The 18494-nt window shown below is 48.8% G+C and overlaps 8 protein-coding genes across 8 annotated transcripts; 4 read left to right on the top strand and 4 right to left on the bottom strand.

Moving 5' to 3' along the window:
• Positions 1–362: 362 nt before the first annotated feature.
• Positions 363–2693, top strand: FTJAE_7831 (uncharacterized protein; the record flags this gene model as incomplete). The annotated part of the gene is made up of 7 exons (XM_037354585.1): positions 363–405; positions 478–999; positions 1301–1559; positions 1607–1718; positions 1775–2098; positions 2176–2536; positions 2587–2693. The coding sequence occupies 7 exons, from the start codon at positions 363–365 to the stop codon at positions 2691–2693; spliced, it is 1728 nt and encodes a 575-aa protein (XP_037205087.1).
• Positions 2694–2989: 296 nt separating this feature from the next.
• On the bottom strand, positions 2990–3703 carry FTJAE_7830 (polyamine n-acetyltransferase 1; the record flags this gene model as incomplete). The annotated part of the gene is made up of 3 exons (XM_037354584.1): positions 2990–3016; positions 3069–3548; positions 3599–3703. The coding sequence occupies 3 exons, from the start codon at positions 3701–3703 to the stop codon at positions 2990–2992; spliced, it is 612 nt and encodes a 203-aa protein (XP_037205086.1).
• A 354-nt stretch (positions 3704–4057) lies between these two features.
• Positions 4058–5904, bottom strand: FTJAE_7829 (uncharacterized protein; the record flags this gene model as incomplete). The annotated part of the gene is made up of 7 exons (XM_037354582.1): positions 4058–4294; positions 4346–4517; positions 4604–4779; positions 4830–5195; positions 5296–5582; positions 5635–5692; positions 5746–5904. 7 exons carry the CDS (start codon positions 5902–5904, stop codon positions 4058–4060), a joined length of 1455 nt encoding a protein of 484 aa, XP_037205085.1.
• Positions 5905–7343: 1439 nt separating this feature from the next.
• On the top strand, positions 7344–8914 carry FTJAE_7828 (3-hydroxybutyryl dehydrogenase; the record flags this gene model as incomplete). Its single annotated transcript, XM_037354581.1, has 4 exons — positions 7344–7441; positions 7488–8428; positions 8584–8679; positions 8820–8914. The coding sequence occupies 4 exons, from the start codon at positions 7344–7346 to the stop codon at positions 8912–8914; spliced, it is 1230 nt and encodes a 409-aa protein (XP_037205084.1).
• A 472-nt stretch (positions 8915–9386) lies between these two features.
• On the top strand, positions 9387–10510 carry FTJAE_7827 (3-hydroxyacyl dehydrogenase; the record flags this gene model as incomplete). The annotated part of the gene is made up of 5 exons (XM_037354580.1): positions 9387–9464; positions 9528–9924; positions 9975–9995; positions 10048–10174; positions 10225–10510. 5 exons carry the CDS (start codon positions 9387–9389, stop codon positions 10508–10510), a joined length of 909 nt encoding a protein of 302 aa, XP_037205083.1.
• Positions 10511–11320: 810 nt separating this feature from the next.
• FTJAE_7826 (monophenol monooxygenase (tyrosinase)) lies at positions 11321–12632 on the bottom strand (the record flags this gene model as incomplete). The annotated part of the gene is made up of 3 exons (XM_037354579.1): positions 11321–12061; positions 12112–12361; positions 12412–12632. 3 exons carry the CDS (start codon positions 12630–12632, stop codon positions 11321–11323), a joined length of 1212 nt encoding a protein of 403 aa, XP_037205082.1.
• Positions 12633–14300: 1668 nt separating this feature from the next.
• Positions 14301–15667, top strand: FTJAE_7825 (uncharacterized protein; the record flags this gene model as incomplete). Its single annotated transcript, XM_037354578.1, has 3 exons — positions 14301–14453; positions 14552–14839; positions 14897–15667. The coding sequence occupies 3 exons, from the start codon at positions 14301–14303 to the stop codon at positions 15665–15667; spliced, it is 1212 nt and encodes a 403-aa protein (XP_037205081.1).
• Positions 15668–15909: 242 nt separating this feature from the next.
• Positions 15910–18420, bottom strand: FTJAE_7824 (uncharacterized protein; the record flags this gene model as incomplete). The annotated part of the gene is made up of 3 exons (XM_037354577.1): positions 15910–17720; positions 17769–18196; positions 18248–18420. 3 exons carry the CDS (start codon positions 18418–18420, stop codon positions 15910–15912), a joined length of 2412 nt encoding a protein of 803 aa, XP_037205080.1.
• Between the last annotated feature and the right edge of the window lie 74 nt (positions 18421–18494).

Genomic DNA, 18494 nt, shown 5'->3' with positions numbered 1-18494 from the left:
TTGGGCGTGAGCCAGGGCCAGGGCCAGGGCCAGCTGACCCTCTCGGGCTTAAGTCTATTGCCGTTGTGACACTCCAGGCAAATTGGCACGCACAGCCCCCGTAATAACTCATTTGTGATACCTTCTCAACAAGAGCGGCAAATGAAAGTGGGTGTGATGGTAGGAGGAACGGGACGGGATGGGACGGCATGCTGCTTGAAACTGTGTATTCCTTCACTCAGCGGCGGTGTAGAACGCGCAATACCGCGTCAAGCATTTCACTGTCCCCCTCAATTGTGGTAGAGGACATTGATAGTTTCTCTTCCTCCTTCTCGCTTCATCTTCAATATTCCTCAGCCAAAATAGACAAATAAGCCGGAATTATGGCAGAAGATCTTGTTGTTGGGATCGACGTTGGAATGACCGGTATGTAATCTGGTCCACCCTAAAAGTCTGAATAACCACAGCGATAATGTGGGCTTCTGACCCCATTAACAGGTACCGGTGTTGCATACAGACGTAAAGGTTATGCTAAAGTGACTGCCCTGGGATGGGGTATCGATGAAAAGGTTCTAAAGACGCCCACGCGACTCTATTACAATGTCCACTATCAGCCGCCGAAGCTCGTTGGATGGGGGATGGAGGTCCCCGACGACTCTACCGAGCATCTTAAACTAAAAGAAGGGTTTAAACTCGACCTTGGAGAAGTTGATGCTGACCAGGTTGAGGTGGAAAGGATGTACAGAGACTTCCTTACCTGTTTGTTTCGCGAACTTAGCACACAGCGGTTTACTCCCGCTTTTCTGGGAGGCAAACAGTTCGAAGAGACCAGAGTTCTATTCCTCTTCAGTGTGCCCGCCTTATGGGACCCGGCTGTTGTCCATGATTTCACACAACTCATTCGTGAATCTGGCTTCGAAAAGGAGGGCGTTCACAGCGTTAGAGTCGCCATGACAGAGCCGCAAGCGGTTGCTGCATATGAGATTTGCGTACCAAATTCGGATTACAAACTCAAGGTTAGTGAGCTTCAAGCCTTCAGGAAAACCACAAACTCATATTTGTCTTACAGAACGGTGAAAATGTCTTGATCGTAGATGCTGGCGGGGGAACTACTGCAAGTTTGCCCCTAAATATGTTGCGATATTTCTGGCGCTAACCTGTGAAGGACTTCTGCCTATTGAAGATGGACGATAGTTATGAAAAACCGCCCCAAGCTATGGAACTAGCAGCGCCAACATGTAGTCCTCTCTCTCTCTCTCTCTCTCTCTCTCTCTCTCTGTCTCTCTCTGTCTCTCCGTGAGTTATGAGCTAACTCTTTTAGCCTGTAAAACTGGCTCCACTTACATCGACCGAGGCTTTGAGGAAATGGTGATGACCTATCTTCAGGACAAGCGTGATTCTTTGGTAGGAGACATCGAGCATGTTAGCTTGGACATGCGAAACAGCAACCTTTTCCTCGAGACAAAACACGCATTTGACCCCGATACATTTGAAGACTTGAAATTCGATATTCCCTTCAAGAACAGCGCTCGACATGACTCAAAGGACTCTCCCCCGCCTGCTACCTTTGTTCTAACTGGGTAAGCTCCTTCCATACCAAAAGAGATGTGTTTCTCATTGGGTTTAGTGAATATCTTGGTTCTTTGTTCAACCGCCAGATTGATGTAATCAATGAGGAGATTCGGCGTTTTATCAGAGCATTCGTGACAGACAGCGGGACCAACTCAGATAACCACCTCGTAAGTCCCGAAACAATCCAGACATCCGTGAATGAGAGTTGTCTCTAATTACGCAGGGCTACATTGTGCTGGCTGGTGGGCTTGGAAGCTCCCGCTACGTTCAAGGAAAGGTTGAAAAATTTATTCAAGAATTGCCGTTTAAGCCTGCAGAGAAACCCAAACTCGTCATGTCAGCTGCTCCTCGACTTGCTGTTTGCATGGGCCTGGTCCACAACGCGGGCCGTAACCCAGAGCTCTTCCCACGACGCTTTAACCGAGTCTCAATAGGCGTGGCGTCACAGTCATTGACAGGTGAAATTAAGAAGAGTCGCTTCCGCAGTTTCATGAAGCGAGCATTTCTGCGCGCTCCCAAGGGCCAGAAGCCCGGGGGGGGAAGTGGAGTGGGTTCTCGTCAAGGTAAAATTCCACCATTGAGATTGATGTCATCGAACTGCCTTTGCTGACATGACAATACAAGGGGGAACTTGTCCCGGACAGAGTTACCCTCCATGAACAAACAGCGTATTTCAGTGCGGATTTGCCGTCCGACAAGCGGACCTGGGAGCTGGCGATTCTCCATAGCTTCGAGAGCGACATCGACCGATTGACTCTTGGAGGCCAGCCTCGGACCTCTGATGACGCACGGCAGATACTAACACACACAGATAACTGCCGCGTCCATTCGGTACTCAGAGTGAATCTGTCGCATATTGGCGTACCTGAGAAGACTGGGACAGGAGACGCCCTATCAAGACTCCATCTGGCTCCAAAGCCCAAAGTCCCGATCAAATTTGACCTTCGGATAGAAGTCGGACTAGCCACTGCCGAAATTTATTGCAGTATGATTACCAACCCAGAGTAGAGGATCTTGACGCTGACAAATGGCTAGCTGATAAGAAGGGTCGGCTCTGCAGCGAACCCATGAGTATTGAGATAGGCCAAGAATCTGAAAGCCTCCCATCCACCGGCCAGAGTGCTGTGCATGAATTGAGCTAGGGAAGATTGAAGACATTTCAATCCAGCTCGGCCAACGGCGGCTGACTTGGTCAACCGAGGCCGTCTTTGAGATGTGATGAGTCAACATACATCGTTGGTATCCATTTGGGGAAAATGTCACGGTCCAGTTTATCATTCGTCGCTTGGTCTTCACCGAAGATGCCTTGGTGGAAAGTATGTAGCTGGACACAAAATGGAACAATGGATTTGCTGCTCTTGTATTCTGGACCACGCGAGCCTCTTCAACGGGGAGTCCATCGCCGAGGCACATCTATCATCACTATGGTAGGAATTTCTTACAGAGGCGAAGATAGCATGTAGGACTACATCCCAGTTAGCATTAGTCTTTCTGCTCTTGCTGTTGATGTCACTCACAAGATCATGCCAAGCCACCCCAGCATATTCAGACTCGCTCTTCCCATAGTGCTCAAATCCGAGTCTCTGGTAGTACGGAACAAGACGGTCATACGTCAAGATAGATATACGATCCGCAGCATTGAGTGACTTTGTTCTCTGGATATAGACGCGCATAATGGCCTTGCCCAGCCCGACCCTCTGATAATCGGGAGCGACAGCAAGAGCATGGAGAGCAATGGTTCGTCCATTCTTGTTGTGACCCACGGCGTACTCACCTTGGGGATCTTCTTTCCAGTTGCGGGGGTAGTCCATGTCTTCATCTTTGACGGGTTTGTTGGTCGTTTTAGTAGAGATGACATGTGAGAGAAGCACATCGTCGCTTGATGTCGAGTCCTCCACAAATGGGATGTCATGAGGAATGGGAGACGGCAAGCTGGCACCAGCTCGAAGAAAGAGGCCAATGCATATCTCAGGACAGACTGCTAGGCGATACTCAATCTAGATCGAGGTTAGAATCAACCCTCGGGTCTGTCTGTTATGAATCTCACAACCTTTTCACGAGTGGCTGCCTCGGCGGGAGGAAATGCGGCGGTTTCAACGGCCAGTGACCGCTCTAGGTCATTGATGTTGAGTTGTCGAGCATAGAGGGACATTTTGAAGATACAATGAGACTAAACGTGTGTTGGTTGACTCAAGGCGGGTAGGGATTGGCTTTTCTCTGAATATCTATGTATCAAAGGATGAAACTTGGGGCGTCAACGACAACGACAACGAACGATAGCGAGGCGGGGTTAGGTGGGGCTGCAAAGTTAGACCAAGGGCGCGGAGTGAGAGTCTAAACTAACATAAGTTAGACTATACTGACTTGGCTCTGTCTCCATTCTTATCGTGAAGGCAATAGAAGCACTTATGCTCTGCATAGCAATCATCGACAAACTAGTTGAGGCCATCAAACGATACAGCTCAATCTCATTATGTAATCGAATCCACAGCTAAACCAAGTACATTCAGTGCATATATCGCCAGGTTACAGCCTTATCTCCCTTGGCGGAGAGTTCCTCCTCAGAGATCGTCTCGTGTTCACCAGCTGCCATTCTCCTGTCGCGGCTCTTGTTGATGCGGTTGTAACTGAAGATCAAGATAAGAGCCGCAATTATCCCCCCGCCAATGAAACCCAGTTCCAGGGCGTGACCTAAAATGTAACGAGGCCCATCCTTTTGTCGGTAAAAGTTTGACGCCATGGCCTATGTTTGTTAGTGAGAAGAGCCTTGCTGCCGAAAAGTAATTGCACTTACACCGCCGAGATTTCCAACTCCAATCTGAATGGCCATTCCAACGCTGCGTTTGTAACTTCCTGACAGATTGTTGGCCAACCAAGTGATAACTCCTGGGAACGCTGGATAGATGGCGCAGGCTGCGATGAAGACACCAGCGTACACGACCTTGGGGTTGTGGGTAGAAATACACCTGGGAATGTTAGCATGAACTGGAGCAATGGGAAATTATGGGTAACTTGCATCGTGAAGCCAACAACCATGACGCAGAGGAAAGACACGATGAATGGACTTCTTTTGCCAACTCGGTCTGATGTCCAAGCGACAATCACAGCTAGGATAGCTGCAGTGATGTAAATAGGAACAGTCATAAGCTGGGCCTTGCTAGAGCTGTAGCCAAGGTTTCGAATGATGGTAGGCAAGAAAAGGCTGATGCCGTAGAGTGGGCAGACAATCTGTCACGGTTAGCAGTACTCATGCCACAGCAGCTCATATCTTGACTTACACCCCAGTAAACAAAGATGTTGACCCAAATCTGCCAGTCCTTAAACGCTGCCCAGACATACTCCCACTTGAACTCATCAGCCTGCGCAACCCGAGACTGACTCTGTCCCGCAGCTTTTTGCTGGCCTTGATACTTGAGTCTGAACACGACGAAAGCGCGCTCTTCTTCGGTTAAGAAGCTTGCAGTTTCGGGGAAGTCGTAAAGTGCCCAGAAGGCAAAGATGGCAACAAGAACGGTAACTATTCCCTCGAGAATGAAGATCCATCGCCATCCTTCAAGGCCACCAACACCGTCCATCTTTGCGATGCCAAAGGCCAAAAGACCGCTGAATGCACCGGCGATGGAAGCGGCAGAGAAGAAGAGGGCCTGTCGAAATTGGATTTCATGACGGCAATACCACATTGTGAGGTAGTACTTAGAACAGGTTAGTTTACAAGTGAAGATCGGAGAAATGACGTAGACGTACAGCGACACCAGGGAAGAGGCCGGCCTCAGTGACACCAAGAAAGATGCGCGCGATAAGAAGACCATGGTAGTTCTGAACAATTCCCATGAGTGTCATCACAATACCCCAAGCAATCATGATTGTAGGGAGCCAAACGCTTGGGCGGAGTTTCTTGAGGAGGAGATTCGACGGGACTTCGAAGGCGGCGTATGTGAAGAAGAAGACGGTGAGACACCAGTTGTATTGGTCTGGGCTCATTTTGAGATCTTCCTGAAGACCCTCGATCTTTGCGTTTCCGATATTTCCTCCTGCGATTACATGATTAGTTGGGTATCATAGCAAGTGCTGCGGTAAACTTACGGTCGAGAAAGGAGAGAAGGTAAAGAAGTGCGAGCATAGGGATCAATCGCATGTCCATCTGAGAGTCTTTCTTTAGTAATGAGGTGGTAAATATTGGTGTCCAGAACAAACCTTGCGAAGAATCTTCTTCTCATCAAGATGAGAAAACGACTCGAGGGTAGTACCAGGTGCCGTAGCCATGGCATCGATACGACCGACCTGTCGTCTACCAGCAGCTTCGGCCTCAAAGACCTCAGCCTTCTCGTTCGGGGGAGTAGAATAAGAAGCCATGATGACGACGAAGAATGTCTGTGTCTCTGTTTAAGAAATGGCGAGAAAAGATGGGATGATCAGCGAACTTAAGTATGTCGCATCACCCTTGTCTTCCCCATGATTTCCCCGCAATGTCTAATGTCGCTGATCTTGAGTGAAGGGATCGTAAGAGGCTTGCGAGGAACGCACGCACGGGGTAGATGGAGACGTGGGAGGGGGCGGAATAGTGCTAACGGTAGAGGGCGGGAAACGCTTATCTGGAATAAGGAACTGAGAGACAGGTCATGATTGGAACCGGATCCGATGGTTGTGTCGAGTGAGCGAGTCATTCTTGGTCATGGTTCGATTGTGGATTACGAATTTCAGATCAATCTCCTACTACAGGTGATATGCTATCCTATTGCTCGTCATCATGCATGTGTCTCTATTGTTATCGTATATTTCTCGTGGTTTCAACTTCCAGCTCTTCACTCAAGATGGGTTTCTACAATGCAAAAACTTGTACGTCATAACAAAGAGTGAGTGCCAATGGCATCGGTTCCGAAGATCCCTGTCAACACATGGTTCCCTTTTTCTCGCCAGCGATCAGCGTTACCTAACAGAATGTGGCGGCGCCCGTCACAAACCAAGCCAGACCACAGAACAAGAGTTTCTCCAAAATTAAGCTTTCAACCGTAATTTCACCCTTTCCCCGTTTTTACCAATCGAGCACTGTAAAAGTTATCTCCAATGTGGTAAGAAATAAGACCATCGACCCGTGAAAACGTCCTAACCTTGAATGTCAACCCCATATACTAGACTAAAGCTGAACTGAACTGAACTGAACTGGGGGATCTGCGCTACCCCGCATCATCTGATGAAAGACTTCCCTGTTCTCGCTCCCAAATAAAGTGGACTCTTTTCATTCCCAACAAACTTCATCCGGATCCGAGATTCACTCCTGGATCGCGAATTGCTACCACTGCAACGCTCACCTGTAGACTATAGTGGATTCGACATGCCAGCGGGTCTTGTTACACGTCGTACTCAGTTCTCCAGCTGCGACGAGTGTCGTAGATCGCGTGTGGCTTGTGACGCCCAGAGCAGCGAAGGGACTTCTTCGTGTACACGCTGTCGGAACCGTCACCACGCGTGCACCTTCAAGGTAAGCAACTATAGTTCCAGATTCGCCAACAGATGATTAAGGACTCATACAGTGGCTACAAAATGCCAAGACAAACAATGGAGGCACGAAACGCAGGTCACGTCGAGGGACGACACGGCCTACAAGCGACACATCATCAACACGCGGCAGTCGAGTCACGGATACTTCCCATGAGTCGGGTTTTGATCCAAGTCCTGCAAATGACCTAGACCATGATACCTACAGAGATAGCCCAACCGTAACGGCAATGCCTGAGTCGGCATCTTTGCCATGGTGCCCCAGTCCGATAAGGAATTCGGACGAGAGCGTCAGCATGGAAAATGTGGACTCTAGATGGCTCGATACTCTGTACAGAGAAGGATTCGAGGCGGTCTTTGGCTCCTGGATGGGGAGATATGCGTGCCCCTTCTTGTACGTACCAGCCAAGAGTCTCTACCACTTATACTTACATGAGCAGGTTTGGTCACAATCTAGCAGACAAATACGTCAGCATATCTGACCTCTGTCGCCATCTCGATGGGTGCATAGTAGATACTGGAGAAAACCAACTAGTCGGTCGAAGTAGAGACATTGAACAGTCTCTCCAGAGCACCATTTCAGCATTTGCAGCACGATGGCTCCCTGTTACATCTCCAGAGCCAAATTCCAACGAGGATCACTGCAGTCTTGTCCAGAGTCTCTGGAGGCATGCCCGAAGGGATATGCTACGTGTCATCAACAGGCCGGCCTACAGGTCAATGCTATCTCTGCTTCTGTTCGCTCTAACGCCGATACCAGAAGGTATCTCGGAGGACGAGGAGGCAGATGGAATTTCCGGTCAGGCTTGTGTTCATGCAGCCTTGCAGCAGATACAAACATTACGTGCACGTCAGAGAAACCTTCAATTCAGCGGTTCAAAAGTTTCTCCCTCTCTCAAGTCCCAAGCTATTGTCACAACACCAGAGTCGATCGAAACATCAGGCTTCATCAACGCCGAGAGTACTGTATACTGGGCTGCTTTGACATTTGACACCTCTGCATCTCTCACTCTCAACTGTCGCTCCCTTCTATCTTCAGGTCTCTTCGGCTTCGAATCTGAACTCCCATGGCGTCTCGTCAAAACCTGTGCCAAGATGTTTGACGAGAACGCCCGCCAGTGGAAGCAAGGTAGCTCAGACATGACAGATGAAAGGGCGAATCAAATCATTGCTGCCGGGGCCTCTTGGAAGCTCCTTGGATGGAAAGTCACTGCCATTTTTAAAGAAGCTCTGAGAGATGGTCATGACGAGTCAGAAGTTCGGAGAGCATACCTGGCCGTAGTTGACTCTGTAAAACAGTTTGGTATCATTTATCGCCCGCTTTTGGATGAATGCCATAAACGCATGCCTTTTCTTGGGCAGCAGACAAAGCTTCGATGGTGTAAGTTTGAGTGGCCCTGCAAGAATGAACTTTGCTGACTGCCTCTATGGTTTCTCTTATGCTTCACTACCATCTCAGCATCCTCATGCTAGTAGATATCATTGAAGCCACGGACCGTCAAGATCTACTAGCGGACATAACCGACATATGTATAGATGCCGAGAACACGGTGATGAATACTCTAGCATTCGGCTTGCACAACACATTTACATTAAAGCGACCTCTCGATCTGATCGAGAGCGATAGTCTGAGTAGGAGGCAAGCGGTTTTCACAGTACCGATCGTGTCTATTGATCCATATCCACATCATGCCGTTGCTGGGGTGCAGTTATTGAGAAAAGCTATTGATCGCGACTTTGGCATTGGAAAAATAACCGAAGAAACTTATCAGAGTTTATTGTCCACGTTGGAGAGGACGTTGAGGCATTTGCCGCAGAGTTCAAAGTCTGTGCGGGCAGCGATAGCAAAGTTCTCAACGGCGACTGATGAAGATAGTGTCCATCCTAGTATTCTAGTCTAATAAACAAGCATTTCTATCGGCTGACCTAAAGTGCAAGCCCTTTATTCGAGTGATTCAAATACTATGTACCATTGCAGGAGGTGGTTGGGTTGGATCACACCGAGCCCGTGGACTTGGCGCTATAAGTTTCCGCGATGTGGAACAAGTAATAACCAAATTACCCCAACTCAAGCGAGTAAGCCACTGACCTCAGAGTCAATTTTCGGTTACAATTATCCTGATTTTGTCTCGGATCCGATGGTCGAAATGGAGTGGAGATGTTCGCCACCCACTAACTGAGTTTCTGAGGTATCATGGATCGGATCCGAAGTGATGACGATCATTTGCTGCTGAGCAAGATCTGCTGGAGCATCTATTTCCTTGCTTCTATTTCAACTCCTTCTCCTCAGTAGGATACATCCAAGCTTTCAAACAAATTAATTCTCTTAATATTTCAATATGGTTCTGACATCAACTCCAAGGACGTCCGTCACTTTGATCGGAGCGGGCACTCAAGGAAGACGCCTTGCGTTCATGGTATGTGTCGCCTCAGTCATTCTCTTATCCTTCGTAAGTTCTTTACTAACAACCATATCTCAGTGGTCGAGTAGAGGAAACGATGTTCATCTGGTTGACGGCCAAGAAGCCCAACTTCAAGCCAGCATAAAAGCCATTGACGAGTTTCGACAAAGTTCAAGCAGCAGAAATGCTTCTTGGGGTAGAATCGTCACTCATTCTCCCGAAGGCTTGCGCGAGGCCCTTCAAGCTGCCTGGCTGGTAGTCGAGGTAAGCAAGTCTGCGATCATGAATGGCCAAAGGCTGACTGAAAAGTGTGTACCTGAGCAAATCGAGCTCAAGACGAAGGTCATCTCAGAGCTTGATGCACTAGCTCCACGAGATACTATCATTGCCTCAAACTCGAGTAGCTATTCCTGTTCGGAGATACTGAAGGGTCTTAACCTAAGAAACGAGAGTCGTTTTCTAAGCGCCCATTCATGTAAGTGTTCGGAAGTTGGCAAAATACCTATACTGACTAAGATGATTCAGACTGGCCACCTGAGACACCCGGTAAGAATTATATGGAAGGCAGGTTACAAAGAAAGTTGCTAACAAAGATTAGAAATTGAGATCATGGGCCATGAAACAACCAACTCTTCATATATCACATTGATGATGGAGCAATGCAAAGCCCATGGGTTCTCACCGTTTCATGTAAAGTCACCATCAATGGGATACATTTACAACAGGTAAGCGCTCAAAAGATTCGCTTTGACGGGAACTAATTCAATTCCACCAGAATATGGGCAGCCATCAAGAGAGAAGCCCTCCTCGCAGCCTCAGAAGGCGCTGCAACACCGGAAGAGATCGACAATATTTTCAAAGGAGTACTAAAAACACCCAAAGGGCCCTTTGAGCAGATGGATGTTGTTGGTTTGGATGTTGTTCTCGATATTGAGCAGCATTATGCAGATGCGAGAGGAAACATCCCAAGTGCACCCCGAGAATATCTACAGAAGTTTTTGGATCAAGGTAATTTGGGCGTTAAGAGCGGGCGAGGATTTTATGATTATGGTAGATCTTAGATGAGTTAGAAGGTGAATAGACTTTGGTATTTCCGAGCAGCAAATTGTATAAATCCATGCAATGGTGCATAACGCCGAGCCGGCCATTTTACCCGAGAACAAAGGAAACTAGGAAGTATTCCTCCGAGAAAACAAATCCCAGAGCCCGAACTTGGCGATGATTAAGATGGCATATATAGGGCCAGGTTGTAAAAGCCACGGCGGCTTGGTAACATTCGCTGAATGCAGGGGAACGCCACAGGGGTAGCGAATACCACCTTCAAGGTTTGCGCGGGGAAAGGGTTGCATCAGCCCGTGATCTCTTCCGGGATGGTAAATGGCATGATACACCACAAATGCTGGGGGATGACAGCATGTGCCAAGAATCAGTTGGTACTTTTCTCGACGACACATTGTGTAGGGTTGCACCGAGAACTGCATGGGGAAGATGCCCCGGCAAGCGAGCTTATTAGGGGGAACGGAGGGAACCCGTGGGTCTGGAACTTGGGCGAGCTTCGCTTGAACGCTTACCCGGGCGCCAAGAGACGGTTACACGATCATACCACCATACCCTGTTGCTTAGTGCTTCTCCAAAGTTAGCCGTATGAGACCCAAGCCCCCGTCTATGGTAGTATTGGTGTTACGGAAGATGCAGGTGAAGATCTCAGGGAAACGAGGATGAACTACTGGGGTCATGACGCAACCCAGAAGACGATGGCAGATAGAACTCAATCGACAGCATTAAAGTCTATTTATCTAACAATAAAAACGCTTAGCGGATGAAGACGAATACGTGCTATGTCTATGTACATGATACCATTCTGCTATTGTCTACAGGTAGACGTAGCAAAATGGTCCGGAAAGCGTGCTCATCAGATCCTTGATCTGTCGCTCAGGTCCAACCCAGCCAATGTTGACATAATCCTCAAGTGTAGTATCAGCACTGGGAGGCATGTTGAGGAAAGTATTTGTGCCCTGCACGGCATTCTTGCCGTTGACACGCTCCTTGGGGTTAAGCATCTGCCAGATCCACCAGACGCGATCAATCATAGAGTGGTGCAGGTAGAAAGCAGGATCACCGGGAGAAGTGAAGACATCTCGACCGGGGTCACCACCGAGAGAGTAGTGGCCACCTCCATGGATACCAATGTCGCCAGTGCCGGGAACACCCTGCATCTGCATCTGGAAGTCCAGAACAGTCTTGGGCTTGAGGATGTTGTTAAGAACAGATGTAGCGTTGGCGAAACGCTTGTTGACGGAGTCGCTGAGATCGCGCTTCAAGCAGCGAGGGTTGTAGTCCAGAGGGTTGGGGTTGGCAGCGACACCACCACCGGGGAGGTCAAGAGCGGCAGGGCCCAGATTCACCTTCATGTCCTTGAAAGGGCCGGACTTGACACAGCCGCCGCCAGAGCCAGCGGCAAGGTAGACGGGGGGGAGACCACTTGAGGCACCGAGAATGATATCGGGCTCGTTAGGGATGAATTCACCGTCACCAGAGAGCGACAAGTCACTGCCATCGAAGACAGGAGATTTGTTGAGGCCGCTGAGGGCAGTAAGAGACCAGTCCCAGTACTACCAGAATATCAGCGAGAGCAGTTCAGTAGCATTGTGAGTTTACTTACAGGCTGAGTTCCCTTGTAGCCACACTCATTTCGAAGAGCCTCTTCGTACAGCCAAGTGAAGTATCGGTGCCATGTGAGGAAGTTGCCAGTGTAGTGGATCGTCTGAGTCTGGTTAAGATGCACAGCAACCCAGTCATCGAAACGCGTCTTGGCACCAGCAGCGAAAGACGCAGGAGACTTGGAAGGCTTGGACTGGAGACACTTGACAGCGTCGATGTAAGACTTCTTCTCTTTCTTTGAGAGGGTGCCCCTGTAGCAGATGTTAGAGAAAATGCTGCTGTAGAAAGACGGGCAGCTTACCATTCTCGTCGAACACGGACGTTGCTCCAGTTGCAGGTGCTGGCACGCTTGGTCTTATCCCCAGCGAGGTCCTGGGCAGTCTCATACGCCGCAGCAGCGAGATCAGCGAGCTGATCGAGGTTGGTGACCTCGGGTGCAGACGAGTCAACAGTGGTGGCTTGCGGGGCAGCCAAAACGCCAGCGGCGTTGAGGGCCAGGAGGGAGATGAAACCAGCACGCATGATGGCAACCTTGACAAGACAAGAGAAAGAAGGGACGAAGAGAAAGGGCAGGGATCTTCTTTGCAGCACCGGTGTTTGGCTTGAATGACCAGTGAGTGAAGAGTGCATTGGATGCAGAAATGTGATGAGCTATATACTACTGTATCATCCCCTTGGACATTTCTCCTTCTCCTGCATTTCCAGGTCAAGGATTACCACGCATAATAGTTCAGGGCCAGCCCATGGATCTTGAACTAGGGCTTGTCAATTGGAGCGAGTACGCTTACACCTCTAATGGGAATATTACCCCGAGGCGAAGGCAGGGTCGTTGACTAAAGACCCTAGAACCAACGGCAGAAGAGAAGTTTTCTGTGGACTCGTAAAAGCCCGTACCTCGTTGCCGAGACGGAGGGGTTCGGTTCGTTCGGCCAGATAAGTTATAGCTTAGATCTAATCCGATTTAGGGACCCATCAGCGGGTTTGCATTAGCTTTGACATTGCAGGGGGGGAACCAACTACGCCACCGGACGATTCTTAATTCAGGGGAATAGAGTGCTTACTACGGTAGGTCTTGTGTCGCGAAATGCATGATCCTGCAGCTGAAGCCATGGGACCGACGTACTCGTCACATTCCAGAGCCCTGGATTTTCAGGAGAGTATAAAGATGCTGGAGTAATAGCGTAGGTGAACCGTGAGCGCCAGATTGACGCTTTGACGCCGGGAACAACTAGGGTTGATGATCCGGAACAGTTCCGTGCTTAGATGAGTGGAGTTTTTGGATCCATAACATCTCTCGGACACGAACATTGACATTCCCGTTAGTGACGGGACCAAAAGATTCGTGTTTTGACTACTACTTTTCTCCGAGTAGACTAGCATTACTGACTAGTAAAAGAGTGTTGCTGATCGCTATGTCGATCTCCCTCGCGAATCACTCGATGTCACCCAGATGTTTCACTTGGAGAAGAGATGACAACCCACCCATTTTCGATCGCGGAGTTGCATCCGAGTACATGATCAAATAGGCAAGATCATGCAGTAGAGATGCAGCATATCACACATATAATATAGGTATCCCTATCCGTACTCAGGTCGAGATAACCTCGCTCTCCTCGTCAGGTGGGCCGCCAAGACCTGCACCGCATTGGTCGCTACGGATATTACCTCGACCTTCTCTATTAGCCTCGGCTATAACCTGAATGCAGAACAAGAGCGAGACCTGAGCGTTTCATAAGTCCTTTATCCAGACGACCTGCAGATGTATCAATCCAATCCTGGTAAGGCCTGTTGCCTCCGCCCAGGGTCAGACGCCCCGTTAGGGAACTCGTATGACACAACTGAACGTCGGAGTCACAGTGGCAATGCAAGGGTCTTCTTTAGAGCAGAAATATGTGTAGAATCTTGGGTTAGACTTGGTAGTTCAGCTGCGTCAAAGCAATGACAGATGGCTTCTAGTGGACTCGCAGCCGAGGCAATATGCATACTCTTTGACTTGATTTCCTGGTCAGCGGAAATTTCGTGTTCTAGCTCGTCAAACACCCTGCCGAAAACGTGGTGCACTCGACGTAAAGGATCGATAGGGAACCCCCTGGCTGCCCCCTCTCTCATGCGTGTTTCTTTTCTTATTATCCCGCCCCTTCTCCATCGTCCCAAGTTCTTGGGTCTTTGTACATCCTTCCCTCGGCCACCATGGATCCTCAGGTTAAGCTCCCTTCGAATCCCGACGAGAATGGAGCCGTCGATATTCTTGCTTCGACGGTCTTGGTGATCACATTGGCGACCATTGTTGTTTTGGCTCGCGTTTACGTGCGGTTGTTTATGATTCGCAATCTTGGCTGGGATGTAAGTTGCGTCAATGCCTCATCTCGTTTATTTTCTCCCCTTTTTACTCTCAATTCTTCTATGCCAAGTCCTGGATCTTTCTAACCGTCTGCGCTTAGGATGCCTTCATGATATTCACCATTGCACTATCCTGGGCAGGCCAAGGTGTAATCTTCGCACAGCTTGCTTATGGCGGTGGAAAGCACATTGGCGATGTTGACCCAGATGTCTACATGATAGGAATGAAGTTGAACTTTATAAGTCAGCCCATTTTCTTGATAGCAATCTGCATAGTCAAATTGTCCGTCGGGTGCGCCCTCCTTCGAATTGCGTCTACCAAGTTCTACAAATGGTTGATTCTGTCTATTATGATCTTCATGTCCATCTACACTATTGGATGTTTCTTTGTAAGCCATGCATCTTCCACGGCCTTCACTTCAAATGGCTAATACTTTGTGCTGTAGACTGTCATCTTTCAATGTACAGACATTCGTGTCCTCTGGGATCCAACCGTGCCGTCGAAATGCTGGTCACAAAAGACTTTACAATCCCTCTCGTACACGAACTCCGCGTTTAATATCCTGACTGATCTCCTCTTCGCTATCATCATCCCAACACCCATGCTTTGGAAACTCAACGTGCACTTCCGCACACGGGTAACCCTTATTGGCATTCTCAGTCTTGGTGTCTTTGCCTGTGCCGCTGCATTTACCAAACTTGGATATGTCACCAACTACGGCAAGCTCGGTGACTGGCTATGGGACTCTCGCAACATCACAATCTGGACCAGCGTTGAGCTCAACGTCGGTATCATCGCAGGCAGTCTACCCTGTCTGCGGCCACTGTTCCGAAGCTTCCTTGGCAGCACCTATGGCAAGAATTCCAAAAAGACTCCAACAACAGGCAATACAAACTATGGTCGCGGTACTCTACGAAGCGGCACCATGCGTAGTGGCAAGAACTGGCACGTCTTGTCTAGTGGTAAAAGGGGCGATGATGAGACAAGCAGTCAAAAGGCCATCAATATTGGTCAACAGGAGTATGAGCTTCGAGATAGGATAGCCAGCCCTTCTGGGGTGATGAACAGGACGACAGTGCAGACAGAGATTGAGGGGAGGTCAAGTGATGAGAGTGCTGGCAATGCAGGATATAGGGGCCAGTTTCAAAGTGGTATCACAAAGACTATGGTAACGACAGTCGAGGTTACCAAGACGGACTCTTCATCGAGTCGATGATTTTCTATTACCTATTTCCAACATCCTTCCCTAAATAATTACACGCATAACTAGCGATGAATATCAAATCAGTGTTTTTCAATGGCGAGTGGCCGTGAGAGCCTTATAGAGAATGATTGTACCTCCAGACTTCAAAGTTCTGGAATATTTCGATCTTGAAATCTTTCTTTCCCTTCTTCTATGTGTCTAATTAGGGCTTTTTGCTAACTGATGTGGTGATCGTATGCCGAAGCTGTTAGAAGCTATTCTAAGCCGACTGCATCTACTTTACCTTTGCCTTTAAGCAGTTTCACTATCCTCCACCTTGTTGTTGACTTTTCCTTCTCCTCCTCTGGTACAACCGATCCCTCCTCCATTAGAGTTGGCATGGCCGATTTCAAATCTCTCCTGGGCTCGGGGCGCTCCAGTGACTGGAAATAATCATCCCACGGGCAATCTTCCCATGATAGCTCTCCATCCTCCAAACGCCGGAGGAGTTCGTGAATCCCAGGCCCCAAGGGTGTATCTGGTTGTTCTTTTCTGTTCGGCGCTGCTGCTTTGAACCTTTGAAGTGAGCTTGAGCCTGACACCTGAGAAGAGCGCGAAGACCTAGACGCCAAGGATCTGGCGAGAGTAGGGTTTCCATTCAGCACGTCCAGGTATATATGATGGGCAGACAGAGATGTTCTTAAATAAGAAGAAATACTAGAAGACCCGAAAGACGGGGGATATAGCGCCCCTTCGACATGTATGATGGTATCTCTCTGGTTAGTAGAGGCTAGCTGCTCGTGTTGTTGTATCAGCCAGTCCAAAAATTCGTTGTCAGTTGATGCACGTCGAACTTTGCCGGTAATTTCTTTCAAAGCTGTCAATGTGTGAGATGTTGGAGTTGATGACCGGCTGCGTCGAGTGGCCAAGACTGATTCGAGTGCTTCCATCTGATGAGTCTGAACTTCTCGAGCGAGATCACTTTTGCGAGCAGATGGTGGAGACCATGAGTAATGCTCAACGAATTGCGTGGCAAACTCCCTTTTGGCACTTTCTGGTGTGAATGAGTTATCATAAAGAAGCGCTGGTATGATTTCACAATAGAGTGATACGTCTGAGGGCCGAAGTCCGGGTGGGCCATTGCTAGGTTCAGAGGAGACAAGAAGCGACCTTTGAACGATGATCCTGCTCACAACCAACAAAAAGTGTGTCGCGGAAATTGTAGGCAGGCTTTGGCCCCACGGGACAGGAGATTCACGTTCCAGTTGGATGTTTTTCCAAAAGTGGGTAAATAGGAAACTGGATTTCCTCCACAGATAGAGTGGTCTCTTTTGAAGAGCCAGGTCACTCATCTGAGTCGGGTTCATCCCCTCAAGTCTCTCTTTGTCATAGCCTGGGAAAGGTTTTGGACATTGAGTATCTCTCAGCGTGCGCCAACAAAGCGTAAGGCAACGCTCCATATCGGATGCGAACAATTTGTTATCCCACTGGAGTGAGTTCAGCAAATCCTCTGAAATATCATGATGCTTCTTTCCTTGGAGACGCAGCAATGTCCAAAGGTCTATCGATTCTGGACCAAGTGCGTCGAAAGCCTTTGTAAAGTTTCTGGCTTTATCAAGATGTTTTTGTTCAAGGCTGGTATCTCCATTATGCGCATAGATCTGCGCAAGGTGGCGATGAAATAGGAAGGACTGCATAGGGCTCATCTCAACTCCATCGGAAGGGCAAGGGTCGTGTACCTCTCCAATCAGAGGGTCATTGCTCATCTTGAGCTCAGACTCCATCATCACCTTCACGATCTCACAAAGTCTTCGTTTCTTGGCAGTCCTTGCCGTATCAAGCATCCTGGCGCGTCGTTGCTTGGCTGAAGGCGTTTTGTGTTGAAAAGGAATAGAGATCTTGAGGTAGTAGTTGAAAGCTTTAGTGTAGCGATGGCAACAAGATAGGTATTCTGCCGACAGCTTGTCATCGTATGTGTACTGACAACGTGGACTCGATTGTGCAGTCAATGGGGTAGAAAGGAAATCGCCATCAGTAGAGAGATTCAATGGTGTGTCAGATAGGCTTTCAGCAGTACTCACGGATCCTAAACACAGTCAGCCAATACTCAGACCTGAGAAAGGCAAAAGCATACCAGGCGAGACGCAGTTAACTCTGATATAAGCATTCTCTTTCGCAGCTGTACGCGAAAGGCTGATTACAGCTGCCTTGCTTGCACAGTATGCGACATGCCCCGGAGTGTAGTCGCCTGACTCGCTTCTGGGCTTGGGTCGCTTCAGTGGGCGGCGAGGAAGAGGCGAGGATGGGCCAGGGGTTGTGATATCACTCCTGCGACTGATAGAGCTTGTGCCGCTTCGGGGGCGTTTGCTTGACTCATTTGTAAGTATGAGACCTTGGTCCGTAGAGTCAACCACGGTGGTCACGCATGATGGCTCGTTACTTGCGGTTTCACAAGGCGTGCTTTGACTGGCCGTCTCATTCGGTGTTGATTGAATAGCGAGGGCTCCTCGAGGCTGCTTGTGAAAACCCCAACGTCTCGTTGCTTTGGAGAATTGATCCCGACTACGGACAACAACGTCAGTGGAGAAATAATATGGGGAAGTTCATACTCACGATATGGTGAAACTCAGATTTGTTTCTAGGTAGTTGATTACCTGGTCTCGAGTATAACTTTGGGTCAAGTATAGGTCGCCAATTAGATCTTTGTGCTCGTCCACTGCGTTGTCCGACAGCCCAGCAGCTCGGGGAGCACGGCTGTGGATAAAGGATAGCTCTCGTGGGGCCATGAGTAGTTGTATGACTAGGGAAATAAGCTTGAAGTCTGGTAACGGCTACCCGCAGAGACTGGCTCTTAATTGAC

This window comes from Fusarium tjaetaba (genome assembly GCF_013396195.1).
Source record: "Fusarium tjaetaba strain NRRL 66243 chromosome Unknown NRRL66243_c0000159, whole genome shotgun sequence".
Classification (NCBI taxonomy): domain Eukaryota; kingdom Fungi; phylum Ascomycota; class Sordariomycetes; order Hypocreales; family Nectriaceae; genus Fusarium; species Fusarium tjaetaba.
The sequence above is the reverse complement of the archived record's forward strand: the minus strand, read 5'-3'. Positions and strand labels throughout refer to the sequence as shown.